At 41.6% G+C, this 12,648-nt stretch overlaps 1 protein-coding gene across 6 annotated transcripts in view; it reads left to right on the top strand.

Annotated features, from left to right (window-relative positions):
• Nucleotides 1-12,648, top strand: part of PTCD3 (pentatricopeptide repeat domain 3) — a 35,828-nt gene that overhangs the window by 21,509 nt on the left and 1,671 nt on the right. For 3 of the 6 annotated variants that reach the window (XM_026679853.2, XM_026679854.2, XM_087947480.1), the window contains exons 18-23: nt 548-626; nt 725-815; nt 1,371-1,456; nt 5,065-5,210; nt 6,267-6,308; nt 7,412-7,570. In XM_026679853.2, coding sequence (XP_026535638.1) covers nt 548-626; nt 725-815; nt 1,371-1,456; nt 5,065-5,210; nt 6,267-6,308; nt 7,412-7,570 — 603 coding nt within the window. Of the gene's footprint in view, nt 1-547; nt 627-724; nt 816-1,370; nt 1,457-5,064; nt 5,211-6,266; nt 6,309-7,411; nt 7,575-8,502; nt 8,659-12,648 lie in introns of those variants that run through there. The other 3 variants (XM_087947479.1, XM_087947478.1, XM_087947481.1) reach the window with 3 other exon arrangements.

The following is a 12,648-nucleotide window of genomic DNA, read 5'->3' as shown; positions in this document are numbered from 1 at the left end:
GCTTTTTAAAGGCGGAATGAAGGATGGCATGTTACAGTAATTCAGAGAAGTGACGAGGACATCATTAACTGTAGAAGATACTCCTATCCCAGGTAAAGCCCACAACCCAAAGGAAGCCTTGAGTCCAGGAGGACCCTAAAGTTGCAGATCTTGCTTCTCCATCAGGAGATAATATTGGAGCAGACAGAAAGCTCTGATAATGTCAGACCTACAAGGTAGAACAGATCGAGAAATAGACACTGCATAGGCTTAAAACTACTTATATTAGAATGGCTACCGAATCATAACCTAGAAAGAAGTAAACAGTGATCCGATTCCAAATTTATAAGTGATGTTTTACCAGCAGATGGTTTTAATTTTGTTAGGTAAAGCTAGATAATTTATACTATCTGCTACATTTTCTTCGAGATTCAAAACATTAAGATTTTATTTTAAGTTACAGCTGTTTGAGAAGTGAGAACAGGAATTTTGGAAGATTACATGATAACCTTTTCCTTCTTGAAGTTGATAGTGTTTTAATAACTGATTATTTCTTTCTTTGCCATAGTATGTCATTTTTTGAATTGTTGGCTGTGATGGAACACTTTGATGTTTTGTTGAAGTGGTATAAAGAACTGGTTCCATCAGTAAGTATTATTTGTTAATTTATTCTTTGTGACTTTAAAAGTTTCAACGTCAGTAACTCAAAACTGTGATTATCCAAAATTTTGCATTTCTTCTTCAGGAATTTTACCCAAATATTAGAACAATAATGGTGCTTCTTCAGGCATTGGACTCTGGCAATTGCTTGGAATTGATTCCCCAGATATGGAAAGGTTAATTATACTTTGTTTTTCTGTTTCCAAGGTGATAAGCAATTCTTCCCAAGTTAGTCAGAAGAAGGCATATTTGCCTCTTTGAGCATCAGTAAAAATTAAAAAATTCCTTTAGATCAGAGCCACATTGAATCAGGAAAGCTTTTACCATGGTGCCTCATACTATGAGACTGGAAATTTATTGCTCAAATTACAAACTTGCTAGTGCAGTTTGTATAATTTCTAATCATTGTTGGTTAGCAATCCCCAGTGACAGATCCCATTGTAGGAAAAAAAGATCTAGTTAGATTGGATGTTTAATAGTGCTCATCAAAACAAAGTATCTGTCACTCTCCCATTAGCTTAACTTTCATATAGTCTCTACATTTTCCTGTCTTTGTGTTTAGCCATACAATAATCATTAATTAGGCTCAGTTGAATCTAAGGATTGAACTTCCATATTTTAGTAAAATAAATTTAGTAAATTTTAGTAAAGTTTTAGTAAAGTTGCTAATTTCATTGATCAAGAACTGCTTGCAGTTATTTTATTTCTGATAACTTTTCTTTCTTGTTCAGATATTAAGCAATTTGGATTTAGTCTCAGAGACACTATTGTACAAGAAGTTCTGGCTCTTATGGCAAGAGATGTACAGTCTCCGGAGGTGAGTCTTGATGGAACATGGGATGTGGAAAATGTTCACACTTAATAAAAATTGTAGAGATCAATGGCATGAATTAGCTAATGCTGAAATGAATCCAGGAGGCCTGCTCTTACTATTTCTTATTATAATAAAACATAGAAAAATGTTGCAGGATTAATTTTCAGTTGCTGGAATAGCAATAATATCCATGTTTGCAGTAAAACAATACACACTGGGAAGTTCCTCTATTTTTTCAGCAGAGCAAGCTGCTGAAAGAAATCTTATTCTTTTCTTTTGCTTCTTCACTTGGCATATCTCATCTTCATGCACCCCAGATTCCTAACACATAGCTACCTATTAATAGAAAAAGTAATCTCCCAAGATGGTTTATAATTCATCATGTAATAAGTTAATCATTTCAAAGTTAGAGTAACAGAAAAGCCCAGTGCATGCCAAAAAGATATGGAAAATATATTTATTTACAATACAACAACAGCCCCCAATCTTTTGGGAGCCAGGGACCAGTTCCATGGAGGTTTTTCTGAGAACTGAAGGGGCCGTGGTTTCACCTGTTGCCCTCATCCCACGGATGTGTGGATGTGGCTTCACTCCTTTGCGTGGCCTGGTGTCTGGTGTGCTGTGGAATGCTGCTGGTCTATGGCCCAGGGGCTGGAAACCCTGTAATATGTAACTACCATACAATATTATAAAAAGAAACCATATAGCATATTTATATAATATTAAAATTCTCATTCAAGTATCCTTTAAATCCTGTGCATAGGGCAACAGTTTTTGAACCAACATATCTTAAATGGGCTAGTTTACAGAATGTCCAAAATCCAAGACCAATAATTTCCAAGGGAATGAAATTTGAGAAAGTTGTGGCTGCTTCAGTGCTGCTGTTACATTCTAATCATTTTCAAAGTTCCATGACAGTTTGATAGTGAGTCTTGCAATCCCCTTGCTTCCTCTCCTACCCAACAGCAACCATTTCCTTGCCTGCTGTAAAGGAAGGGAGATTTCCAATGCTGTCTGTCAGTTCCCATAAGAAACTCAATGGGGGAAACTGGCAACTACTCTTCTGCTCCCATTCATTTTTGCCTATCCTTGGCATAAGAGAACAACTTAAATGTTTCTGGAGTTTTAAGATCAAGAAAGCTATCCTTTAGTAGAAAATGTGCAAGGTAGTCTTTGCTTAATGACCCTAAAAAGGACTGGAATTTCTGTTGCGGAGCGATCATTTGACCACACCATTTAGCAAAAGCAGTTCTCCCCCATCTCTTTGGCCATCCTGCATTGCCTCACTGTCCTGTATCCTGTTGCCCCTGACCCCACCATCCCAACTGGCTGCCATCATCTTCCTTTTTCTACTGACAAGATGTGCCTCGCCCGGTCCTTCATCAAACAGCTGTTGGGGAAGGTTTTGCATAGCCAGCAGTTGCCTCACAAAGGGCCAGGCCAGGTGCACCTCATCAGTAAGAGCCACAAGAAGGCAAAAATAAGCTGGGGGCTATGGGGGGTATTGGGCAGTAGAGTAGTGGAAGGCAAAGTTTCAAAAAGGCAGAGATGAGGGATAAGATAGGCAGTAGGAAGAGTTAAATTGTACTCTGGTTATAGATGCAGGTGGGCACTACAACAGCCATAAATTCATTTGTAATCAATCATAAACAGGACTGCTTATAACTACCATTCATTTAATGCAATAGTAACAATTGCTGAAGGCAGGGTCATTAAGCAAGGACTACCCATACATCAGTTGTGCAGTTGCATTGGCCTGAAAGAGTTTAGTTGTCATAGGGACAAATTTACCTGCTTGCATCCTGTAAAATCTTAAGATGGTCTTGGTGTTCTTTGTGCTTTTGAGAATATGGCTGGGTTGAATAGTAATTTTCCTATCATTTTGAAAAAGAACCCTGAGATTTTTATATTGGTTAACTTGTTTGATTCTATTATTATTAACTGAGCATATATATATATATCTTCTGATACTTTAGAAAAGTAAGATTTTGGTTTTATCGTAGTGAACAGTTTAATACTCATCTTTACAATAGCTTGCCAATATATGCTTGGGAGAGTATTATTGCATCAACTGCCCATCAATATCCGCCTAGTTAAGATTCTTCTATCTGCTATATTAGGGTCATGAATTTGCCCCTAAATAACTGATTTAAGTATTTTAACTAAAGAATGTATGTAAATACTTAGTAGTGGTGGGACAGCTCTCTTTCATTCTTTTGGATATTTTAACGTAAACAAAAATCCTCCCCCCATAGCTGTTCTGACCCAACCTGGTTCCAAAGGAAGCCAACACCAGACAAAGGCAGCAGCCCCCACCTTTTAAGGTTTCATCTACAAATTCTGTTTCTTCACAGATAAAAGGCTGCTTCCAACTAATTAGCTCTGACAAGAAAGAGTCTTGCCAGGTTGTTTTTCAAGGCTGCCAAAAACCCACAGATAAATAGTTTACAAGAGTTTTCAAATACTAACTATAATCTCCATGAGGCTGAATTTCAGAACGTCTTTGCCTTCTGCAAAAAAGGCTTCTTCAAACCTGGCTTTTATCCTTTTGAGGGAGGGGCCATTACCTTGCAGCCTTACTCCTGAGTCACCGGTGCTGCTGTAATTGCTCTCTCCTATGAGCAATCCTGTGCGCATGCGCACTTGGCGCAGGCTCCTCGGGAACCTCTTCATCACTGCTGCCAGCCCCCACAGTCTCTGAAGGCAGCAGTCCACTCCCTAATGGTCCTGGTCCTTATCTGAGTCCTTGCTCTCCTCCACCATCCACACCTGCTGTCGGCTAACCACAACAGTAGCGGATGTTTGTCTATGGAGGAATTATGATTTTGGTTCATAATTTACTCTTAGAAGTATATGACAAAGATACAAAGTTTAAGTATCAATAAGATGCTAATGACAGCCTACTACAATTCTGGAGGCATCCACATATTCCTCCTCTTAGTATGATCCACGTTGAAGGCAGTGAATGAATCATTGCAGTGTTTAAGCAAGATATGGGAGAGGAATTTGCAATTTTACTTCTTCATTCTGCTTGTGAAGAATGTGAATGGTAATCACAGGATTGCAGGATCTTGCAATAAATGCAAGGATTGGTTGCAAAGTTGGGTTTTTTTACACTATTGTAAACTGAACAGTCATTAAATGAGGTAGCAAGTGAGGATTACCTGAATAGAAAATTGCATTGGTTGAAAATTAACAAGTTTTTGATCTTGGTTGTTTACTCACATTTGATTTACTTATATTAACAACAGTTAAATACAGAAATGCCCTTAGGGACAATAAAGATAAATAAGGATATTTAATCTTAAAGGTTTTACCTGGGGATATACTTAAAATTGTCCCCCTTTTTTTGGTCTTGCTCTTGTTTTTTAATTTGGGGTTTTGTGTGTGCGCGTGTATGTATGTATGTATGGGATACAACTTATTTTCTATAGACATTTTGGAGAGGCCATGGGTATCCCATAGTTGTTTGTATCTCCTTCTGTAAAGAAGGTGTTGTCTAGGTGTACCTAGACCTGCTAAAACACTACTTTAGCTTCATATCTGAAGTAATACTCATTGCTAGATTGCTACTGTTGCATGCAGATGCAAAGTATCTTAATGTTTTACAGACCCAAGTTGCATTTGCTGATTGTGCTGAAAACATAAAATCTCTGCATGACTTAAAGAGCAAGAACATGCAACTCCTGTGGAAAGACACTTCTCTTAATAACACCACAATACTTTTTGCCAGGGCTGGCAGAACACAAGAAGCTTGGTAAGAAAGAAAAAAAAAGAGTCCCTACCAATCATTTGTATTTCATTCTGGAGATAAATCTTGAAATATAACAACTTATCCCAGGTTCTGAGCCATAGAAGTCAAGTCTCTCTCTAACTCAATTACATACCATCTTTGACTTTGATTTATTTATTCTGTGTAGAGGTAGAGTACAACTTTATCTATGGAGCCTTAATTGAAAACTTAAGCGCCAAAGTACATTGGGGGAGGCAGAGAGGGGAAAGAGAGAGAATATAATGAAATCTAGCTATTATGTTTTCTTTTTTCCTTCAAGCAGTTCCTGGAGGAGGAATACAGCTAAAGGCATGGAGCCTGTTCTTATAGTTTAAGGTTGCACCAGAAAGTCCAGTAATACTTTACTGGCTGTCTCACTTCATATGCTTCACTTTTAGACTAGAGGCAGGTATATGTAGTATCTGAGCAAAAAAAAAAAAAGCCTTTCTAACTGGCAGGTTTTTTACCAGGATAATAGAGATATCATGGGCTGTATGAGGTAAAGGCTTTTTTTTCTACTGCTGGAAAATATCAACTTGTTCAAGGGAAAGGTGTGAGTGAAGCTGCTACCACACTTACGAGCTGGTTTCATCTTTATGGCTATAGATGTTTCCAAAGGCACCATCAATCTTTATCTCTACCCCAATGAGAAACTAGTTTTTCTAGTGCTTTTTGTTCCACTATAACTGTTAAAATTACTTAATTTCCATATTCTGTGAACATTTTTTTCTTTTCCTAAATAAAATTCTATTCGATTCAATAGAGGTGTTTTTTTTTCATTTTAGGTTATTAGCAGTTAGAAAAAATCATTTTCAAGTGGGATTTTGGATTTCCTTGGAGAATTAGTTGTAGTTCTTTTTTGTTGACTACATAACCTATATTGTCTTGTTGTAAGACAAGATTTGGGATTATATATACGGGTAGTTCTTGATTTGTAAAACCCTTCATACCTGTAAGTCAAGCCTCTTGATGGACTTCTGATCATACTTCTTTCATCTCTGCATTTAAATGGTAATTTTTATTTCTTTCATCTCCAAATAGGAACATGCTACAGCTGTTTAAAAAACACTCTCAAGTTCCCAGGTAAGCTTGCCTTTTAAAGTTTGCCCCTTGGAAGTCCTGATAATAAATGTCAGTCTTTACTTTCCCTTTGATTTGATCTGTTCATTAGCATTCAGACTAATTTGACCCTTAGTTTTCTCCAGTGTTAAAATGCCACTTTCTGCCATTGTCCTGTGCTGGCCCAGTTCCATCACCAAATGTCAGCTTGTCATTTCCTCGGAAAGACTGGTGGTTTTGTTAGCAGAGCAAGCAGAGCTATCAAGGGAACTGCTACAGTTGTAGGTGCAATAAAGCCTGAATCCTCTTCAGAAATTTACATCCACTGCTAGAATACTGAGACTTTAACCTTTAAACCTTTTAAGTCACTTTTAAAGACTTCTGTATTTTGGTTATGCAGAGAAGTAGCATTGAATGTATATTTGTTTATCTGTTAATTGGTAGCAGAAAAAGAACTATTTATTGGTCTACTTTTCAGAAAAAAGCATTGTGATGTTATCATCTGTGAATGGAAAACTGAGCTGCATTGCATTGATAATTTGACTGGAATCTACAACAATCCTTTTCTTTCAAAACTTTTTACACTGTTATTAATTTCTGAGCTGAGCTGTCACCTTGGATCAGCAGTTTGAATCCTTGAATTTGTGCCAATGTAGCATAAATAAAGCAATGACCTTTATACTGCATATCACCAGAAGTCCAAGAATCAAAAGGTGGTAGCACAAGTCTATTTCAGAAGTTTTTCAGAACAGAAAAATATAATTATTCAGATTAAACTTTCCTGATAGCAGATGTGACCTTTTGTAAAATTAAGATTCTCTACTTAAGACTTTTTAGGAAAACTGCCTTGGCTGGATAGATGCTTCTCTGCCTGCTCATGAAACTCATGTAATTACTTGGGTTATGAAGAGGTGCCTTTAGTGTTTTTTGTAATAAATATTGGGATCAGAAATTTCTCAGCTCAACAGTAGTTTATTTACTTATTCTTCCAGTCTCTCCTAAAGGTGACTCTTAAGGGGCTTACGATCTCTAGTTGGTTACCATCATACCTTGTCAGATAAAATGTTTTCCTATCAAACTGTTACAGATGCCACTGCAGTATCCATATCCCTTTTTCCTTTTTGCAGTGATTTGACAGTGAAAGAGATATTCGGTTGCATTAAACAAAGTACACAAGCGGAGAAAGCACTGGAACTAGTAAAGCTGACTGCTGAATATGGGATACAATCAACGTCCGTGCTTGCCAAGTCAACTCTAGAAGAATTTGAGCTCTCTGCAGAGCAAAGGTAAGTTTCAGCAAGTACGTAGCTCGGATGGTTATTGCTCAGAGCACCTAGGATATATATCATTGAAATTCACCGATGTAGTAATCTTCTTGGCTATTTTCCTGTTTATGGTTACCTGAGTCCAGATAGGATGGGTTATATTATCTTAAACCAGTAGGACTGAATCTGCTCAAAATCAAGCTCCACCCCTTTGCTGTGGCCACTCCCCAGTTTTTGACTCAGTCTTAGCCAGGACAAGACATGTTTTGCAAGGCTCCAGCTTTAAGTGGAGCCTGATTGTTAAAAAATTAAAAAAGTTTTAAAAAGTACTTTTGAGGCTTGGAAACTGTGAGTGGGCTGATTTTAGCTCCCAGAGCTTCCAAATCACAAGAAGGGCTTCAAACGCAGCGCGTGTAGCCAGGACCACGTGGGGCAGTTCCAGGCGATCGGCTGGATAAGTGCAATCAGCTGATGGGCGCGGCAGCAATAGAAACCACTTGCTGTTTCTCTTTCGCTTTCTGGCTGGCTGAATTGATTGCCTTGGCTGCAAAACACACAGCGAAGCAGCCTGCAGCAGCGGCTTGAGGACCTGGAGCAAAAGCCACAGCAGAGCTTTGCTGCAAGTTTTGGAGGAAGCAAAGCAGCTGCTTTGATTGGGCATGGCCCAATCCCAGCTGGCAGGGATTACCCCCATCTGAGGACGCTACTGGCCACGTTGCCAGTGCTCCGTTGCATCTCCAGCACTGAGGAAATCGCGTGGGCGCCTGCTGACCTGTTTGCAGGTCCAAAAAACCCGGTGTGTGACTGGCAGGGGTGGCTGCAGCCCATCAGTAGCCTTCACAGGCGTGCTAAGCCGGCTTACCAGGTAAGGTGATTAATTTGTTTCTGGATCTGGCCTTTTATTGCATTATTCCCTTGTGAGTCAATTTATTAATACTCCTCGCTCCTTCCAGCAGGTCCCCTCCCTTCCCTGCCTCTTTGTGAATTACTTAATTCTCCAGGTGAGATGGCTGATAAAGAACAAGAAAGGGAGCCCAGCCCTTCCACTTCCAAAGGAAAATCCAGAGGCAGACAGAAGAGGAAGGCCCCTGAACACAAAGATGTTGCCAGAGCTGAACCAGAGGTCCAGAAAGAACCACAGTTTTCTGGAAAAAGGTTGGAGAGATGCCACCATGTGGCTGGGGGGAAGGGCAGGAGATCTCCCCCTCCTGATGATGGTTCAGATCAGTCTGCACAACCCCCAGTTTTACAAGTGGAAGTAGAGCCTTCTACCTCTACTGGGCCTCCTCGCCCCAGTATTTGGTCCCCAGTTGGGGATCCAGCTCTTTTGGGAGACCTTGAGAGAGATGATAGGGAGCCTAGAAGTGTGGAGGAGCTGCTTCGTCCTCCCCCTAAAAGGGTCAGAACCTTACAATTCTGAGGAAGAGGAAGAGGCTGTTCTAGCTCATTTGGAAGCCATTATTGTTAAGGCGATCAGGAGAGTGGTAGAGGCTCTTCGAGCTTCTAAAGGAAATATCTCTGAGGCCTCAGATCAATCAGAACCAGACAGATCTTTTCAGGCTAGAGAAACCTACTCTTTCAAAGACAGAGGCTCCCCAGTGCCTTCGTTACCCAGCATTTCTGGCAGAGCCCTTGAAGAAGAGAAAAAAGAATCTGACTTCTCAGGATGAGGATATGGCCCCTGAAAGACCATCCTTTACTGGCAACTTTGATGCACAGAAGTTTAAAGCTTTATTATTCAAAGCCAAGAAAACTGCAAAGTTGGGACCTGGGGCTGATGTCGGTGAAGCAGAGGGTGATGGCACGGTGCCACCTGATCAACTTTTTGATGAACCAGTTGTGAGATCAGAAATGATGCCTGTCCCTAGATTATTCCTCAATGTTATACAAAAATGGATGAAACCTCTGGTACTTCCTCATCACTGTCAGCCAGCGAGAGGCGTTTCTTCACCATGGGGCCCGAGCTGACCAGCTCCCTACAGGTACCTACAGTTGATGCACCTGTTGCGGCTATCATCTCTGCCTCATCCAATCCGGCAGATCCTGAAGAGGCACTAAAAGCTGAAGATAAGAGGATTGAGTAATCCCTCCAGCTCACCTGGCTGCTGCTTGGGCAGTTAAGGCGGCTTCAACCGCCTCCTTTTTCATGAGATCTTCTCTACGGTGGCTTCGCCAATTGCAGGACAGAGTCCCTGCATCTGACATGAGAATTCATCAAGATATTCATAAGTTGGTCGCAGCCCCAGAATTCACCGCAGACACTACTTTGAATAGTGCCAGGTTTGCCCCCAAGGTCATCACCACATCCATCGCTGCCCATAGAATGTTTTGGCTGAAGAGTTGGCAAGCAGACGGCTGGTGCAAGTGGAAGGTGGCCTCTTTTCCCATAAAAGGGAAAGTGGTGTTTTGCAAGGTCCTGGAGCTGCACCTGGTTGAAACCAGGAACAAGAAGAAGTATCTTCCTTCTCTAAATCGACACTCCAGTTTCAGTGCTGCTCCTTATAACCGTAGATCCTCTTACAGAGCAGAGGGCGATTCAGGGGTTCAAGGGTCCCAGAGTCAACCCTACAACCAGCAAGAACGCTCTCAGGACAGAGCAGCCCATGATAGACTGCAGTACTCAGACAAGCGGCCCTTTCGTGGGGGAGGAAGTCTCTTCTTCAGGCACTCCCGATAAGGATAGCAGTAGTCCTCCCATTGAGGGCAGATTATCCCATTTTGCTGCCCAATGGGAAACTATCACATCCGATGCTTGGGTGTTACAAACTGTTTGACAGGGTCTATCCCCTGAATTTCGATCCCCCCGCCTCCCAGATCTTTTGTACCTTGTTCAGTCTCCAGAATACCCTCTCGTAGACGGTTGGTGGAACAGACAATTCAACACCTTTTAGACATCAGGGCCATACAAAAGGTCCCATTAACCAACATGGCAAGGGATTCTATTCGTCTGTTTGTGATACCTAAATCTTCTGGGGGATGGCGAGCCATCTTAGATCTTAAAAGGCTCAATAAATTTGTATAGTACAAGTGTTTCAGGATGCATTCACTACAGACTATCTTGGCCAGCATCAGGGAGGGTGACTTCCTCGCCTCTATAGATCTCACTGAAGCTTATCTTCGTATCAGAATTTGCCATTCACATAGGCAATACTTACGTTTCACTTACCAAGGCAAACATTTCCAATACAGGGCCATGCCCTTTGGCCTGTCCTCTGCACCCAGGGTTTTCACAAAAATCTTGGCAGCCCGTTTGAGGAGTATCCCCATTAGGGTTCAGTGTTACTTAGATGACATTTTAGTCCAGTCTTCTAAGGACCAAGCCCTAAGGGATCTACAGACTACCATTAACATGTTACAAGGCCACGGGTTTTTCATAAGTGAGAAGAAAAGCCATTTTTCTGCTACCACAAGTTTATTGCATTTGGAGACTAAGATAGATACACTTTCTTGCAAAGTTTTTCTCTCACAAGAGAGGATTGACAGTTTGCATTCTATGATTGGGGAGATTGTGAAGGCTTGTTCTTCCTCCCTGGCTTCTCTATCCCAACTATTAGGGAAAATGATTTTCACCATCTCCATTGTGCCTTGGGCCAGGCTTCACTCCAGAAAGCTTCAATGGTTCCTTTTGCCACATCAAAAGGCAGGCAGGAGTCATTCGGCTATTAGGGTCTCCATCTCTACATCAATCAAAAAGTCATTGTTGTGGTGATCTTCTCCAGCCTTGCATGCTGGACAATCATTCAAAGAACCTTCCCGTATAGTCATCACCACGAATGCCAGTCTCTCCAGCTGGGGAGCCCATCTAGACTCGAACTTGGCACAGGGTCTGTGGTCCCCCTCGGAAAAAGGGAAGAGCATTAATTGGTGCGAATTAAGAGCAGTTAGGTTTGCTCTCAAACAATTTAGGTCACACATTTTTCATTCTCATGACCTTATCTTGACGGACAACACCACTGCCAAGGCACACATTAATAGACAGGGAGGTACCAGATCCCAAGTTCTTATGTTAGAGGCTGAGTGTCTGGGACTTTGGGCAGAAAAGAATCTCCTTTCTGTTGGGGTGGAACACATCTCCAGGGGGGATAATACACAAGCTGATTGGCTAAGTAGAGCAAAAATTGACCCCTCAGAGTGGAGTATTCCCCCTCTTCTGTTTCAGGAGCTGGTTCAGATATTTGGACATCCAGCAGTGGACCTGTTCACCTCTCCAACCAACGCCCAACTTCCCGGATTCTTCACCAGGTTCGCACACCAGGGAACAGAAGGGACCAACCCCTTGAGGTGCCGTTGGCCTTGGGGTCTTCTGTATGCCTTCCCTCCTCTTCTGTTGTTGTCAGCGGTGATTCGGAAAATTTTGGAGGAGAAGGCAGTGGTATTGTTACTAGCTCCATATTGGCCCAGACGTCCTTTGTTCGCAGACCTGGTGAATCTCTCGTGCTCCACTCCTTGGAGGATCCCTCCTCTCAAAGTCTCGCTTCTCAAGGAAGAAGTCTCACACCCGGATCCTCAGTGGTTCCAGCTGACTGCATGGCGGTTGAGCGGAGCGCTCTAAGGAAGCAAAAGATTTCTGAGAAGGCCATCCAGACCATCCTAGCAGCCAGACAGCCTTCCACTAACAGAACTTATCAGGCCACTTGGAAAATTTTCTGCCAGTGGTGTTTGAAATCCAAAATTTCCCCCAATTCAGCTTCTGTGGCCAATATTTCGGATGTTTTGCAGGAAGGTCTCGACAAGGGACTCTCCACTAATACCTTGCGTAGGCAGGTTGCAGCCCTTTCCTCGGTTTTCTTTTTGCACCGAAAAGGTTTCCTATCTCTCAATTAGACCATTCATAAATTTTTAAAAGGGGCATCGAATTTAAGACCACCGGTGGTTCAGATTTCCCACTTGGGATCTTCCCAAAGTTCTAAAAGCCTTAATGTCTCCACCCTTTGAATCACTTAAATCAATAACTTTATATTTCCTCTCTCTCAAGGTGGCTTTTCTCATAGCCATCACCTCGGCTAGGAGGATTTCTGAGTTAGCTGCTCTTTCTGTCAAGGAGGGCTTGTGTGTCTTCCATGCAGACAGAGTGATGTTGTGGTTATTCCTAAAATCAA

Source organism: Notechis scutatus, chromosome Z (assembly GCF_049901735.1).
Source record: "Notechis scutatus isolate UNSWTSFEM ecotype Mainland chromosome Z, rNotScu1.2, whole genome shotgun sequence".
Classification (NCBI taxonomy): domain Eukaryota; kingdom Metazoa; phylum Chordata; class Lepidosauria; order Squamata; family Elapidae; genus Notechis; species Notechis scutatus.
Note: the sequence above shows the minus strand (reverse complement) of the source record. Positions and strands in the feature narration are given on the sequence as shown.